Below are 17,771 nucleotides of genomic sequence, written 5' to 3'. Positions count from 1 at the left end.
TACTGGTGAGTGCCTGCCTCGTGCATTTAAAGATGTATAAACACGTTGGATTAAGATGGAAAAGCATAAAACCGATTTCTGAGCCAACTTAGCTTAAATAGTTAAACTGATCCAACATTTACATGTATAAGGGTTCAGATTTGGTTCGGATTCAAATGTACTGAACCTGATATTTATCAGATCTGACATCTGCCACCGAATCTGACTAAACATGTGATGAGATATCAGACCTGTCCGAATCGTTTACATCCTACATACGTGCCTTGATCCTGTCTCAAGTGCATATTCTATGCCAGGTCGAGTCTAAGCTTGGGGTATCTTGGGGACACTTGAAAAGGTGATGAGTCATTAGGAGTCTAGGACGGACCCACTTTTTCAAAAAACAGCTTGTTTCGGACCCTAGGTTGTGAGGATGATGGCAAACATATGATTTGGGATCCAGTGATTTGACCCAAGGGATCACTTGGGGGTCTGACCAATGGGCCAAACCTAAATGCTCAGTTTAAGTGAGGGCCTCGATCGAACAATGTCTAAACTGAACTATGGGCCATCGGAATGCTCATCTGAAAGTAAAGCCAGAACCAGTAGACATGTAAAGAAGTTCAAAGGATATACCTATAAATCATATATCAGCATTCAGAAGCAAACACAAGAGACTAAGTAACAAAGCCTATAACCAAACACAAACATGACCATCGGCGAGCCTGCAACATCCACCGGTACCAAGTACGCAAGAATCAGTTGAAACGCAGAAAATGAAAGATACAATGCTATTTATACATCAACATGTCAACATTTAGATGACTGAGTTTCCCCAATCAACTTGACCTAAATATTTCTACCACCGAATTCAAAAAAGAGAAACAATAGGGCAGTTGCCAGCAAGGAATCGCTGTTAGCGCCGTTTGACATGCTTAAAGCCTAAAAACTGGTAAAAAGTGTACATGCCTCTCAAAACACCGCCGTTTTGATAAATATCTGTGGCATTTCAAGCACCATCTTCCCCTTCTTTTTGTTCAGTGTCATCTTCCTTTTCTCCATCTCCATCCTCTTCATCTTCGTCGGCCTCGTCTGCGAGTTTGGTTAGCTCTTCCTGGATCATACCCTTTACTTCCGCTTTCCGCGGCATTAAGTCTGTTTTGAAATGAGCAGCTGCACCAAAGCAGGTAGGCAAGGATCCGAAAGACAGTATCAGCCACAGACTTCTCATGAAATGCCTTGATAAATATCAACCACATTCTAATATAGCCCAAACCATCCCATATGGTCTGAAGTGCTCGATTAAAAGCAACCAGCATACGAGAGCACAGACGTATGCTATGCATCTCATCTAGAGGGTTCACCCACTGTCGAGTTCCATTAGTAAATTCGATGATAAGAGACGCTAAATATGCTCCATGGACAGGACAACAGAATGTCAAAGTAGACGACAGCTGCTATCCATGGAGCAATGTACAACCTACTCAATTCACCACACTAAGAACATGGTGTCATGGGCTAGCAACTATCTTATGGAGCAGGCACACACAACTTACAACTATACTTGTGGAAAAAGATAAAAATGCACACCTAATTGCTTGAGAATGTCCGTAAAGGTTGCCTGAAACAACAGGAAGAATGTATATTTAAATGAAAAGCATGGTTCGGAAGAATCGCAACATGAATGTGGGAAGAATCAAGATGAATTTTGAAAAAACTTACAGTGTTGAAATCAACTTCCTTCAAAATGCCACATATAGCCTTTCTCAGCTCCTCTTCAGTAGGATTGGCTTTTTCTTTCTTGCGGGGTTCATCTTTTGCTTTAGCAACCTTCTTACCTTTCAAAATCCAAAGAAAATTTGTAAGGTTCAACATAAAAGACATCAAACAACTAGAAGTAGATGAAGTTGCATCCATCTAAGAAGATGCACTTCCATAAACCATCAGCAGAGTCCATCATAGACCAGCCCAGCTACATCATGCACGGTTGGCTCAACTTGAGCCAACTAAGAATTAAATGCAGTCCATAATTGAATTTGGACTATGGTTGACTTCATTCAAGCCCTCATGGTTTCAACCGACGTGGCCACAGACATGACTCAATGACTTAAGATCACATGCCCAAAGTCTCAACCAAGTAAATCCAAGTAGTAGAAACTTTAGACAAAATCAAACATGAAGTGTATGATACAGCTTATAAACCAAGCAATTACCTGAAGCTTGACTCAAATCAATCAAGGAACATAAAATTTTACCCACATAGCGAGAACAAATGTCTTATGGTAATATGAGCCCCTAACTACCGATAGAAAGTTAATTTTATTCAAACCTTTAGGCCAACAATCATTCCCCTCTGGTAACTAAGCAGGATCATGGTATTAGGTTGTAGCTAATAGCCAAGAAAAAGAAAAAAATGGAGCCACTACATTTTTACCTGTTTTCCCTTTGGAAGCAGTTTTCTCAGGAGCAGAGGACTTATCTTCCTTTTTATCGTCACTCTTCTTCTTCCTTGAGAAAACCTTCGCACTAGAGCTAGGCTTCTCTTCTGTGTTCCCACCCTTCTCTTTTGTCTTCCCACGCTTCGAAGGGGATTTTGAAGGACTTTTGGTGGGTTTTGAAGAGGTGACTTTCTTTGGAGTTTCAGCTTTCTTTGTGAAAACCTTCTGCGCTGAACGTTTTCTTGAGGATTTCTTGGAAGTCCTCCCCTTATTTGCATCCTCATCCTCTGACTTCTCTTCTGGTTCTTCGTCACTCTCATCAGACTTGTCACCTTCATCAGCCACAGGAGAGTCGCCTTCTTTTTCCTCTTCCTCTTCCTCTTCTTCATCCTCATCCTTTTGGTCATCATCATCAACCTCTTTTGAGTCATTCTTCTTCCTCCTTCCTTTTGGAGTACCATCATTCTTCTTCTGCCTCTGCAGCACAACAAAACAAGAATAAGCCAAACTCAGTTGCAAATAAGCTATAATAACAAAAACAGTAAGAAATAACACAATTCCAAACCATAATCAGTGGCAGGTCAAAGTACAACTCAAGTTCACTCCATCCAAACAAGATTGAACATCTCATGGAAGTTCAGACTATGTTTTTCAGCATACACTTTTGCCACAACCCGCATTTAAAGTGTTTTATACCATGGACACCGAATGCTATTTACATCCATAACAATCAGCTGGCCTCTTAACTACTTCCTAACCTCTTCACACAACCAAATGTGGGTTTGGAACTTTGGATGGACTTTGTTAGAAAACCTGGATCTCTTTTGATATCTAGGGCTGCTGCAAACAATTAGAATTCCACTTATAAAACACATCCATAACGGATCCATCATGAAGGAGAACAGCTTTCTTGAGCCGACTCCATCAATCGATTAGGCTGCACGGGCCCAACAAATCTGAAACTGCATGCTGCCAAGCTGTACCATCACCAGAATTTGAGGAATTGGCTTGGATTGCATCCTCCATGTAGAATCTGAAACTGCATACTGCCCAGCAAGGAAAACAGAGGCTAAACAAGAGCAGTAAGCTGTATAATTGAATGTAACACCAAAAGGCAAATTCCATTGTTGATTTGACTGTTGGCATCAGCAAAATGATGACATCAGCAGGTGAAATGAGAAAACCACATCAATTTCTTACTGACTTCTTAATCAACCAGGTTTGATGTGAGGGCCACTTAGATCAAAAACTCAGATCTTCCTCTTATTCATTTTTTCATTCCACTCTTTTACCTCCTTAATGCATGATTGTTTAGCACCAGACTAAGGGTTTGACACTTACAGGAGGGAAGACTAACAGGACACAAGGAGGAAGGAATGAAGCAGGAATAGTAAGAAAGAAAAGGTAGGGTAATAAAAATAAAATCAGTAGCCAATCATTCAATCGAACCTTAGCCTCAGCCCAAACTAATACCATGTTAGTTTTCTCCTTGGAAGTCATATACTGCACAAGAAAAACAAGGTAAAGAAGGCGGCAAGGAGAAAAGAGGGAGGCAATCCAAGGAGTTGTGCCCTCCTATCCTAGATGTCTGTCTTATGTTGTTCTTTTGCCTTTAAGTATAAAAAGACCTCAGACAGGGAATATTGATTAAATTACTTAAATACCCCTGCTCATCTAACCAATTCGAATAAATGCCATTAAATTGGAAGTTACACAAGAAACCATCAGAAACAAGGTCAGACAGAACCTTTGCTGAAGCCTTCACTGAAGAACTAGGAGACTTTCCAGAAGACCTCACAACCCTTTTGCGCTTTTTGCTTTTACTCGACTGAGAACCGAAAGCAGATTCTGGTAAGCAAGCAATAAAGACAGCAAACAGAATTTTGCATCAGAAATGCCAAACCAGATTTTCTGCACCTGCTCCTTTTCTGCAATCAAGATATCTCTTGTAGCATGGGGAGATTCCAAAAATTCCAACAGTTTAGCAACAATGTCTTCCTGCACATGAATAACCAGATTATAATGCAAACCATGATTCAGAACATAACGCATACAATGATATCTGTGAACCACCACAAAGAAATTGGGACGTAAAGCAACAGCAGTGATGATTCATAACCTTCTTATCAGTCGCCTTTGCAACATGCACATCAAACAGTTCACAGAAATCCAACAACCTGCTCTTGACACATTTATCAAGCTTCTCTCTTATTTTGCTCTTTTGTTTTTCCTACACCAATTGCAGTTGCAAATTCAGCTGAAGCTATGATAAAATTGCAGATACAATCAGAAGACACCCCTCAACAACAATATGCTATATGACAAGAACACTGCTAATTCTGTGATTTGCCAAATAACATCATTTATTTTCCCTATGGCTGGCAGCTTACCACATTATCACCCCAAACAAAGCCCGAGAACTGAGAAATATTACTTTTAATATGAGGACTCTGCAAAACAAGACAGTCAACAATCAGAAATAATCCCATGGATTGAAGGCAAAAGTTGCACAGCAAAACAAATCTTCAATATTACAGGAAAAATGCTCAAAGATGATCTTAACAGCCTCACCTTCCCTCTCCTCCCATAAATAATAGTATGCAACATCTTCAATGCATCATCAGATTTTCTTTTGGACAACTTGTATGCAACTGAAACAGTGAAAGGAAAGATACACAAATAAGTACGACAAACACTTGCCATGATAGATATCAAATGCATAAAAGAGGGAACAGAATGGAAACTCTTTTTTAGCTACAGAATACTTGTTGAACCTGCATGGTGTGTAAGCTAAGTTCGCAAAGGAATAAGTTTGTTGATAATAGAATAGCAAACACCATAGAAGAAAACAAAATGCATTCATTTCCATTCCCATTTTCATGCCGCCGACAGCAAACAAAGCAACATCATACACATCCAGACCAGAATAAGTGAAGCTAATCAAGTAAACAACAGATATAATACAGACAATGAAGAGAAGGAACCTACAAATAAAATTAAAAAACAGTCGGCAACCATGAAACAACCAGCAGTTTTGGCACAAGAAACTAGGTGTTCCCTTGGTTGTCAAAGGCAGCGCCTAGGGACAGCCCTACCACCTGGGCGATAGGGTTTGGGTGGTAAGGCTCAATTTTGGAAAATGGGAGCCGTCTAGCTCTCCTAGGCGTGGACCGAAAAGCCTATTTCTGTCTTTTTTTTAAGTATGTTGACCGCGGATTATAAAAGGAGAAAGGGCCCTTTTCGCTGTCTCCCTCTCTCGCCCATTTCCCTCTCTCGGCGGTGAACAGCAAGAAGAAAAAAGGTATGTCTTGTTTCTCTCTCTCTGGGTTTTCTTCTCTCCTCCGCACCCCATTTTTTTCCTTCTCTTTTCTTTTTTCTTCTTCTTCATGTTTTTCCATCCCTTTTCTTTTTTTTCTTCTTCTTCCTGGTTTTCCTTCCCTTTTCCTTTTTTCTTCTTCTTCCTGTTTTTTCTTCCCTTTTCCTTTTTTTCTTCTTCATGTTTTTCCTTCCATTTTCTTTTTCTTTCTTCTTCCTGTTTTTCCTTCCCTTTTTCTTTTTGTTTCTTCTCCTTGTTTTTCTTTCCCTTTCCTTTTTCTCTACTTCCTGTTTTGCCTTCCCTTTTCCTTTTTTTCTTCTTATTCTTCCAGTTTTTTCTTCATTTTTCCTTTTTCCATAGTTTATGTTTTTCAGTTATAATATATATGTGTGTGTGTGTGTGTGTGTGTGTGTGTAATATAATTTATATATAATCTGTTTGACTGTATACATGTGTGTGTAATATAATTTATATATAATCTGTTTGATTGTTTCTAACTTCTAAGTTATATTTCTGGTTGACTGTTTCAAAGTTATGTTTGTGAGTTATATTTTTGAGTTATATATATGTGTGTGTGTGTGTGTGTGTGTGTGATTCATATATGATCTGTATATTGTTTATTAACATTCTTAGTTGCATGATCTGTATATTGTTTATTAACATTCTTAGTTGCATGATTTTTTTATCCCGTTCATTTTATTTTTAATTTTTTTGAGCAGGTTATCAGTTGCATGGTTTATTTATTCAATTGTTCATTTCTTCTTCTTATAAGTCATCCTTATTTTATGTCTATTTTGTTAATTTTTTTGCATACATGATTTTATTTTTTGCATATTGTACATTCACATTGTTAGTTGTATGGTTTGTTTATCCAATTGTTCATTTATTCTTAATTTTATTGAGCAGGTTATTTAATATAATTGCTTTATAGTGTCCGACGACATATTGTGTTTTGTCTATTGCTTATTGTTGATTGATTTTATATTGTCTACATGTTTGTTATTAATTTTAGTAGTTTCTTTAGATATTTTGTGTATTTTTAAAAAAAAAAATAAATTGGGGTACCGACTAGTCCGCCTAGTCCCTGCCTAGTATTTTTAAGGGCTCACCAGCTAGGCTTCGCCTAGCGCCTTTGACAACTAAGGGTGTTCCCAAAGAAAAAGCTAAAACTCTCAGGTCCCCATTACCTAATACAACATTTATTTTTTTCGGTAAAGAAATAACACATTTTGCTTAAGACTGGCACTATATATTATTCACATCGTCATAAGGATGCTCTCTCTCTCTCTCTCTCTCTCTCTCTCTCTCTCTCTCTCTCTCTCTCTCAAATTGGATGCCCTGCATCCCAATGTCAGGACAAGAGTACCACCCATAGGGGTGTGACTAGGGGTGGCAAAATCTGACACAACCCGCCAACCCGCTTCTTAGGCGGGTTCGGGTTTGGCTTAAACGGTTTCGTGTCGTAAACGGGTTGACTCGCCTAACCCACTTATTAAACGGGTCAGGTTCGTGTTAGGGGTATGACAACCCGACCGACCCGTTTAATAAACGGGTTAGGTGGGCAGGTCAACCTGTTTACCCGACCCGCCAACCCGTTTACCCAACCCCGACCCGCCCGCCCGTCCGCTAACACGAACCCAACCCGCCAACCCGCCCGCTAACCCACCAACCTGTTTATTAAATGGGTTAACCGTGTCGGGTCAAGCTACCCGTTTAATAAATGGGTCGGGTTCGTGTTTGCCACAGCCGACCCATTTAATAAACGGGTCAGGTTCGTGTTGAGGTATGCTGCCCCACCAACCCGACCCGATTGCCACCCCTAGGTGTGACTTGTATAAGACTTGTCCCCGGACTACTTGTCCGGTGCATCAAATGCACCCAAAATGTACCTTGCCTTCCATAATTCTAGTTAAATTAATTATGGCAAGTAAGCAAATCTCTTCACATGATTTAGTCCATAATAAATCAAATAATGAATGGCTAGTGTGTAATGAATCAGATTGAGCAGCAAAAGAAGCACCATGGTCACAACAGATGATTAGTTTGAACCAGTGTTGTGAAAAGCGTTGAGGCGTAGCGAGGCGCTCCACCAAAAAACGAGGCGAGGCATAAGCCTCTAGGCGTAAAGCGTAAGCCTCAAAAAAATGAAAACTTAAAAAAAATTATAAAAAAATATCTACAAATACAAATAAATAAAGAAATGCTTTATTGATTAAATAACGACCATTAAGAAATAGAAAATCTCAAATAAGCACTAAAAATATGAGATTAACATATAAAAGTAACTAAAAACTGATTATAACTGAAAAATATATGAGATTAACCAAAAAAAAGTTAAAATTTACTAAGAAACTGATTACATAACTGAAATAACTGGAAAATATATGAGATTATTCTAAAAAAATATGAGATTATCATATAAAAGTAACTAAAAAATGATTACATGACTGAAAAATATATGAGATTAACCAACAAAAGATAAAATATACCAAGAAACCGATTACATAACTGGAAAATATATGAGATAAACCAACAAAAGTTAAAAATATATGAGATTATTCTAAAAAATATGAGATTAACACTTAAAAGTAACTAAAAAACTGATTATATAACTAGAAAATATATGAGATTAACCTACAAAAGTTAAAATATATGAGATTGTTCTAAAAAATATGAGATTAACATATAAAATTAACTAAAAAACTGATTACATAACTGACAAATATATGAGATTAACCAACAAAAGTTAAAATATATTAAAAAACTAATTACATGACTGAAATAACTGAAAAATATACAAGATTAACCAACAAAAGTTAAAATATAGTAATATACTAATAAACTTGTTACATAACTGAAATAACTGGAAAATATATGAGATAAACCTACAAAAACTTTGTTTATTATGTCTCTGAAATCTTGTTGTAAAAAAAAATCGCCTTGAGGCACAGAGGGTCGCGCCTCAAGGCGCATTTTTGATAACACTGGTTTGAACTTTTGAAGTTTAATACAAGGCATAACTTCAAGATATTGGCCCATTCCAAATCAAGATACTACGAAAAAAATACATGGATAGATTGTATTCTCATAGCAACAAAAAACCATCACAAAATTGGACCAACACGGTCACCGGATTCATCGATTGTGCATAGCAGATCAGCCAGTCACAAAGACCCTACTAATATGGGATGCAACAACAACTACACCTTCATCCCAAAACAATTGGGGTCGGCGATATGAACCAACAAAGAAAATCATTCTGGGTCTTCTACATGAATCCTTCTCCTCCATTCATTTTTATCCAATGCCATGTCCTTGGTGAGGTTCAAAGCATTCATATCCTTTCCTATCACCTCCATCCATGTCTTCCTAGGCCTACCCCGACCTCTTTTAACTAATATATTTTCCCATTTCTCCATCCTTCTAACTGGAGCATCATTAGGCCTTCGTCGAATATGTCCAAACCACCGTAAACGATTCTCTCTCATCTTATTTTCAATGGGTGCAACGCCTACCTTCTTACATATCTCCTCGTTCTGAATCTTAGCTTTTATTGTATTTCCACACATCCATCTCAGCATACGCATCTCAGCTACACTCATTTTTTGAATATGATGTCTCTTGGCAGCCCAACATTCCGTACTATATAGTAAAGCAGGCCTAATAATCGTCCTATAAAACTTTCCCTTCAACCGCAATGGCATTCTACGATCGCACAACACTCCAGTTGCACTCTTCCATTTCATCCACCCAACCTTTATCCTATGATTTACATCTCCATCAATTTCTCCATACTTTTGAATGATAGATCTCAAATATTTGAAAGAATCATCCACCGGTATTTCTTTCTCATCAAGCTTCACTACACTCCCATCACTACTTCGTTGCTTACTAAATCGACATTTCACGTATTCTATCTTACTTTTACTAAACTTAAAACCTTTTGCTTCCAATGTATGTCTCCACAATTCTAACTTAGCATTAACCCCAGCTCTAGACTCATCAATCAAAACAATATCATCAGCAAACAACATACACCACGGCACATTTTCTTGAATTGATCTCGTAAGCTCATCCATCACTATAGCAAATAGGAAAGGGCTTAAATCAGATCCTTGATGTAACCCAACCGTTATAGGAAAATTGGTTGTCACCCCTCCACAAGTGCAGACATTGGTTACTACTCCTTAATAAACATTTTTAATTATACTAATGTACTTGAGAGAAACACATTTCTTCATCATTGTCCACCAGAGAACGTCCCTAAGTACTCTATCGTAAGCCTTCTCCAAATCAATAAAAACCATATGCAAATCTTTGTTTCTCTCTCTATTTCTCTCAATAAGTTGTCTAAGAAGATGTATAGCTTCCATAGTTGATCTTCCAGGCATAAAACCAAATTGATTCTTCGATATCATGACAACCTTTCTCAACCTAGACTCAATCACCCTCTCCCAAAGTTTCATAGTATGACTCATGAGTTTTATACCACGATAGTTTGTGCAATCTTGTATATCACCCTTATTCTTATATAGAGGCACCAAAGTACTCTTCATCCACTCATTAGGCATCTTATTTGTCCGTCAAATCTTGTTAAAAAGATTTGTCAACCATTCTAAACCTTTCTCTCCCAAGCATTTCCAAGCCTCGATAGGTATACCATCTGGGCCAACTGCCCTTCTTGATTTCATTTTCTTCAAAGCCTCTGCAATTTCTTTCTTTTGAATCTTGCGCATGAAGTCATGATTCATCTCATGAAAAGGAATGGAAAAGTCTCCAAGATCTAATATGGGATGCAATCGTTCAAATTAAAAACAAAATCAGACATGCTGAAAATGCCCCAACATGCATCTTGGAAACACCATGTTCAAAACAAGACCAGAGATATTTATCAGCGATTTATATGGGTGTATTGAAGTACCTGGCACACCCACATTGAAACTTAAAATTTGCGGTCAAGCTGGTAGTGTTGTAATATATACAAATATTACATACATAGAGCAGAACATACATATCTTTATAGAACTTCTAATTCCTTTATATTATAGAGGTGTTTGTACTTGTACAAAGAATTGTAATAAGTAAAACATAAACACATGTATACATGCAAACATGCACACAACCCTCTGAAAATTACATGTCAACCTGTGTCTTGGTCATATGGGTGATAATTAGTTCCATCATCACAAGCCACACACAACACCTCTAGAACAAGTAACATGCATGTACGCACGCACACATGCACACAAACAAAAAGAGCAATCACCATAGAACTCTTAGCACCATACACAGAATGCACCCCCCTTACATATGCACGCAACGTAGTCAAAAGCGGTAGTTGGTGCCTAGTTGGTAGTCCCCTATAAGTCCTAATCAAGGATTAGGCGGGACTAGTCAGCCTAGTCGGTACCAAATAATAAACAGAAAATATAGAATTCACAATGAATTGCTAAAAGTAATAGCAAATATGTATTCAACATGAAACTAATTAACATAATCGAAACAAAATATAGCATGTTGATCGTACAACTATGATTTGCGCTATAACAATGCTATATTTTACTTATAATCATCTTGTTGATTAGATCTGTTAGCATTTGCAGAAGAAGCCCCTTCAATTTCTGATCTAATAAAAAAAATAAAACCACTAAATTAAAATGAGTAAAAATTAGAATTTTAAACTTTAAACAGACTCACAGAGTATATGGATGAAACAAAGAGTATGTAAACACATTTGAAACAAAAAACAGATTACATATATATATATATAGGAAAAGTATTTGGTACCTTCGTGGGGAAGGAATCCCCTCGTTGGAACTCATAGTGGGAGGTTGTTTTGACCAAATCTAACCCTATGGATGCGTTCAGGATGGCCAAAAAAGTAAGAATCAACTCTTGGTCAGATGGACACTTAACTTAGCATACATATTTCGTGATGACACAACAGCAGGAAACTTCATGGACAAAATCAGCATTGTGTCATTAACTTATCTGCTTTTATAATCTTGATTTTTTACTTTGTATCCACTTGCATTCTTTTTCTTCTAAAATGTATTATCAATTACATTACATTTCAATTTGATTTTGCTTTTATTGATTGATGTTTTGAATTATAGTGTTAGAATTGTTGTTCAAGAGTTTTCACTTGAGATGATATTCACAGTTTATTGCTTTAGGTTAAGAATTGTATATGTGTGTAAGACCGTTCACATCCATGTAACGTAGGTTGACACGAGATTAATACTGTATCAAGCATATCTGCAATGTATTCCATTCTTGTACCCATATCCATGTAACGTAGGTTGACACGAGATTAATACTGTATCAAGCATATCTGCAATGTATTCCATTCTTGTACCCATATCCATGTAACATAGGTTGACACAAGATTAATATGTCCCAGACACCTAGAAATGCTTATACAATGGATTAGTCTAGAAATCTAACCCCATCTCCTCCCCGACTGCCAAGCAAAAGATCATCATACTGCCACTGCTTCTAGTCAGGCTCTAAAATCACACAAAAGTTTTACAAGACCTCATCACACTAAAGGAGAGGACCATGCACTGTCATTGCTTCTAGCTTACCCCACACATTCCAGAATGTCACCATGACATTATTCCAGCCAACCATTCTCCGTACTCAAATTACTCAACAGAACATGACCTCATCAACCAAAACTAAAACATAAAAGCTAGGTGACAAAAAATTTCCTTCAATTAAAAAATAGATCAACATCAAAAGCACATTTAACTTCGATGGCAAGAATGAATAAAAAATGGTTGGAACTCCCCTTCATGGAAACACTGCACATAAAGTTCATGTTTCCAAAAGCATTATTTGCATAGGAAGCCTCTCGCACACACCCACACATTCATGAAGCACTTAGCTACATACTTCCAAAACAAGCCACAGGACTTGGATTGGCCCTTGCCTTAACATTTGTTTTGTATATAAATAAAACCAAGCATTCGAAAGCAATTGTCGGCAAGAAGGTTCCTAAAAATTTTAAATAGCAACACAGTTTCAAGGCCAAAGCCTCAATCTAAATCATAGAAGACACCTCACAAATAAACATAACTAATTAACCATCAAAGCTATGCATAAAGCTTCTATCAGCAACTTAAATTGTACTTTGAAGTTTGAAGTATCCTCCATCTTGCATTAAGATGTATGCATCACACGCTAAAGTGGAGCATCCAGCATCATTAGACCACATTGGCTATAATGTATCAAAATTTCCAAGGGATCATGAAAAGCATACCACCAAAACTAAGCATATAAGAACCAGATAAGTACATCAGAGAACATATGATGCATACCAGAATTTGACAGTTTTGAGGAGCAGCAGCAACAACAACAACATATATACCAAAACCTTGCAAACTAACAATTCAAAATGATCCTTCAAGATTATCACACATCTGGACAAAGTAACTGCTGCTTGAGGGCAACACAACAGGGAACAGTCCGAATAAGGGGAAGATTAAAAATATATCATCCTAACAAGAAAATATCACCATAATCCTTAAAAGCATAAAAAACCAAGTGCACCAATATATGAAGATTTAAGGTGCAAGTAAGATTATGAATACATAAACATAAGCAAGAAAATAGTACATATAAGAGACTGATTAAGAGAAGGTACACACCATTGGGTATGTCTTTCAGTTGTGTTCCACGGCCCTTCCATAGCATCCACAGGCACGACATTCAAATGTCAAAAAACATGACAACAAAAAACTGAGCAAAAGGGAAACAAAACCCTCTAAATAAATTATTTAAAAAGAAAACCTTTTCGATAAGGAACTCTTTGTTTAGATCCTTCTCACTAGAAATCACAAACCGCTCAACTGATTTTCTTTCTCTTGCTGGCCGCTCTATGGCAGCTGATGCAGGTGTACTAGGCTCTTTTTTCTTCTTATTCCGCTTCACCTCTGTATCCTTCTCCTTATCCTTGGTGTCCTCTTTCTTGATGTCTTCTTTCTCTTTAGCTTTCCCAGCACCACGCCCCCGTTTCTTGGTTTCCTTCTTCTCCTTGCTGTTCTCACTCTTAGTCTCAACTTTATCAGCCTCCTCTGCCTGTTTTCCATTCTCAGTGCTCTCATCTCCTTCCTTTCCCTCTTCCTCCTCCTTTTTCCAATCCTCTTCTTTTTCCTTGCCCTTCCCTCCTGTCACATCTTTCTTTCCATCCTCTTCTGCCTTTTCAGAAGCTTTAGTGTCATCCTCTTCCTTCACAGGAAGGTCTCCATTAGCTGAAGCCTCTGTAACCTCTGCGTCCTTCTCTTTCTCTGCCATTTCAAAACCTTGGAAGCAGTTCAAAACCTAAAGGGAACGAGATCAAACCCAAGATATAATACACTATCAGCTCAACAGTTTCAATCACCCATCCAAAGAATTCCCCTTCAAATCAATTCCCTGAAAAAAACAAAAAAAAGACACAAGTGTCAGAACTCAATGAAACTAACCAAAAAAATACTCGAACACAGGAGTAAAGAGAACACCCCACAAGACAGAAAAAAATGCAGAAAATGCACTAGAAAAAGGAAGTGATAAAATTGCGATAGAAAGCCAGAATTCATGGCAAATGAAAACTGTAGATGTCCTCAAACGAAAGGAAAAAATATACACAACTTGTGAGGAACTCCACAAGAAAAGAAAGACGCAAAATAAAAAAATGCAGAAAACGAATTTAACAGTAAAACCCGTAGGGTATCATAAGAAAGTAAATTTGAAAGCAAAGACAAGTGTTTTCCACCAAATACAGCATATAAAAATCCTCTCTAAGTCAGAAAAAAAGAATCGCAAAGATCACTTAACAAAATGCACTGAATCAGAAGGGAAAAACAAGAAAACTGAGAGATATGAGCTATGAAGAATTAAAAGGGGAAAAGAAACAAAAAAAAATCTTCTAACTAAACCCCTTAAACGAACGAACGATGCAAACTAACAAAATGACTAGGATGATTGCCTTACTATCAAAACCCTAAAGTAGATGAGATTGTCGAGTTAAGAGCAAACTCTACGATTTTCAGTCAAAAAAAAGTAAAATCCACCACTCTCGCTAAATCAACTCGTTTATTATCGTTAAAACAATTGTAACATCAGAAATCAAAAGGGAAAACTAAAATATGCTAAAAATACTAGAACTTGCTGTAAAAAAGTCGGACGAGATGAAAAAAATGGAAGGAAAAAGACACGGTCAGCAAAAGAAACACCAAGGCTAAAATCAAAAGGCAAATTAAGGAAACTCGTAAAATGAGCTCCAGAGAATCAAAACCCTAGAAAAGATGAAGCGAGTCAAATTAACAGCAAAAAAAAACGAGTACTCCCTAGATCTATCCAACACGGTTTCAAGATAAAAAAACACGAAAATAAAAAGAAACTCGAAAAAAAAAAGATAAAAAACCACAAATCACAGAGAAGTGGAAAAATATTTAGAGATATCAAGCAACAAGAGCGTGAAACGCCCGAATTCGCAAAGAGGACCATAATACGAGAGAGAGAGAGAGAAACGAGAATAGAACCCACCGAGAGCGACGGAAACGCCGGAATCTGACGGAATCACCATTGACGAGAGATCTCCGAGCTCACTCACTTTGCCCTAATTTTTTCGAGAAGAGAAGCACAGCGAGACCGCTCCCCCTCACGATTTCGTCCCTAGTTCCCTCCCTCGCTCACTGAGGGTTTTAGCCTTTATAGCACGGACTTAAAACGATATTTCAAAATGATTTTGACCGGGTGGACTGGCTTCAAAAATGGGTCGGGGGTTTTTGCTTCTCCGATCGCACGGCCCTCATCGCTCAATCAACGTGGCTCTCTAATCGCACGGTACCAGTTGTATAGGCGTGTCGCACGTGTGGGGGGGGGCTTTCAAAAATTGGGTTTGATGCATGGGTGGGGGACCGATGGTGGGAGAGCCACGTCCAGAAGATGTTCGTGGACCGGATCGGGTTGGAGCGTTACGGGTAAAATAGGATATGAGGAAGCGCAGATCTGGACGGGCCGTGGCAGCGGTTTGCCTGAAATAAAGAATAATGGAAAGGCAGAGTTTGTTAATGAAAGAACTATATATGCAGCTTGCAGTTTTGGATCACAACCCGGCCTGAGACCCGGTGACCATGTTTTGAATTGTTGATGATGTGGGCCCCGTTAGAATCATAGTCAAAAATCTCGTTCTTGGAAAAATGTTGGCGAGGGAAAGTCTAGTGATATTTTAAAAAAGCGAGCTTTTCTCGAGAAAACATCGATTTGTATAAATATTATATATATATATATATATAATTATCAAGAAAACATCGGTTTATATAACATTTTAAATATATATAAATATCAAGGAAACATCGATTTATATAATATATTAAAATTATATGAAATATATATAAATAGAAAAATAAGTACAAATTATAATTAAAAACTAGTGAAAAGGTGATTTTATCATGTTAATATCAGGTTAAAAACAAGTTATTTTCAAAATAGGTGATGTTTTGAGATTCTGTGTTTTTTTCATTACAATATTTCCCTTCGAAAATATATTGATTTTATCATGATATTTTTTAAAATGTTGGTGATATTTGTGATTATTATGGTTAGAGTGTGGTGTCCATGATCCGTCCTGTTCATGGGATTGGAGCAATAACTGGATCCAAAACTTGAATAAGCATGTGTCGCATATCTGAAATAGAATTTCACAATGAGATTTAGGCTCTATTTGGACGCTAACCAGAATCAGTAATTGTAGGGGTGTCAACGAGTCAGGTTTGGTTTGGACCCAGGTCGAACCAGACCTAGCCCTAATTTTTGGGTATGGTATCGGGTTTAAACTCGGGTCTAATCAGACCCACCATAAGAAAAATCATACACAGACCTGATATGAATTACGTGAACAAGAGCCGGGCTATACCCAGTAAAATAATATTTTTTATTATTTTTTACATTGATCAATACTTCTGGCACAATTTCTTTGAATCACGAGACAGAGAACCCTTTTTATCAAACCCTCATAATGAATTCAAGCATATTTCAAAGCATTTTTGGCCAAAACTCAGTTTCTGTAAACTTAAAATGTTTTCATTGAAAATTAAAGGTTTCAAGTTTTTTAACCAAACAAAAATCAGCCTAAGTTAAAATTCAGAACTCACTGCACTCACTGCATTCAAATAAGGGTATGGCGAAAATACCACAACCACTAAAGGAATCATCATCCATAAGACTTCCATGAAGTTGAAGTTCCAGCGTCCTACGATCTATTGTTGGGTAGACATTGGATCCACAAATTAAAGGCTGTAGCCTCCACTTACCACCAATGTTTGAAAATTCCTTGAAAAAATCAGGTTACGGTAGTGTTTGCGGATAACTCAATCCATGATATGCCTACAGTTCGAGACAATGAGAAATTGACAAAAAAGATGAAATTGGGGGAAGCTGAGAGGACAAAGATAGCAGTTGCAAATTGTTTCAAGAGAGCTAAGTTCTTCAGGAATGGAGGAAAGGTCGACAATTCAAATCTCAATCTAGAAGAATTGCATCTGAACTTCTCAAGATCAGGCACTAGTTGAACCTTGATAAAAAAAAATGGTTATTTACCATTTCAAGGTTTGGGAGCTTCTAGTCACATAAAGTTGATGCTTTCTAAGGGTGCTCAAAATGATCCTCAGATGCTTCTCATTTTCTTCTTTACTCTCAGAATAGATAAGAATATCATCAATAAATATAATCACAAATGCATCCAAGTATAGACAAAATATTTTATTTATGAGGTCCATGAATGTTTTTGGAGCATTTGTGAGTCTAAAAGGCATAACCATGAATTAATGGGTCTGTAATCCTGAGATGATGATAACCTAATTTCAAGACGATCTTAGAAAATACCTGCAATCCATTAGCAATCATATAAAAAACTTTGTCCTTCTAATCCTTTAAATTCTCAAATTACAAGCCAAGATTTACCTTAGCCTTCTGAAGTTGATCAAACAAGTCCTCAATCTGTGACAAAGGGTATTTGTTCTTAATCATCACTTGGTTCAGCATTCTATAAT

The 17,771-nt window shown here is 37.4% G+C and overlaps 1 protein-coding gene across 1 annotated transcript; it reads right to left on the bottom strand.

Annotated features, from left to right (window-relative positions):
- Positions 1–756: 756 nt before the first annotated feature.
- Positions 757–15,414, bottom strand: LOC149813113 (DEK domain-containing chromatin-associated protein 3-like). The gene is made up of 12 exons (XM_089992491.1): positions 15,265–15,414; positions 13,528–14,151; positions 13,386–13,419; positions 4,989–5,068; positions 4,808–4,867; positions 4,537–4,647; positions 4,335–4,415; positions 4,165–4,245; positions 2,414–2,894; positions 1,702–1,817; positions 1,570–1,600; positions 757–1,152 (listed from the first exon to the last, which is right to left on the bottom strand). Exons 2-12 carry the CDS (start codon positions 14,029–14,031, stop codon positions 989–991), a joined length of 1,743 nt encoding a protein of 580 aa, XP_089848617.1. The 5' UTR covers positions 14,032–14,151; positions 15,265–15,414; the 3' UTR covers positions 757–988.
- Between the last annotated feature and the right edge of the window lie 2,357 nt (positions 15,415–17,771).

This window comes from Nuphar pumila, chromosome 16 (assembly GCF_984573655.1).
Source record: "Nuphar pumila chromosome 16, dmNupPumi1.hap1.1, whole genome shotgun sequence".
Classification (NCBI taxonomy): domain Eukaryota; kingdom Viridiplantae; phylum Streptophyta; class Magnoliopsida; order Nymphaeales; family Nymphaeaceae; genus Nuphar; species Nuphar pumila.
The sequence above is the reverse complement of the archived record's forward strand: the minus strand, read 5'-3'. Positions and strand labels throughout refer to the sequence as shown.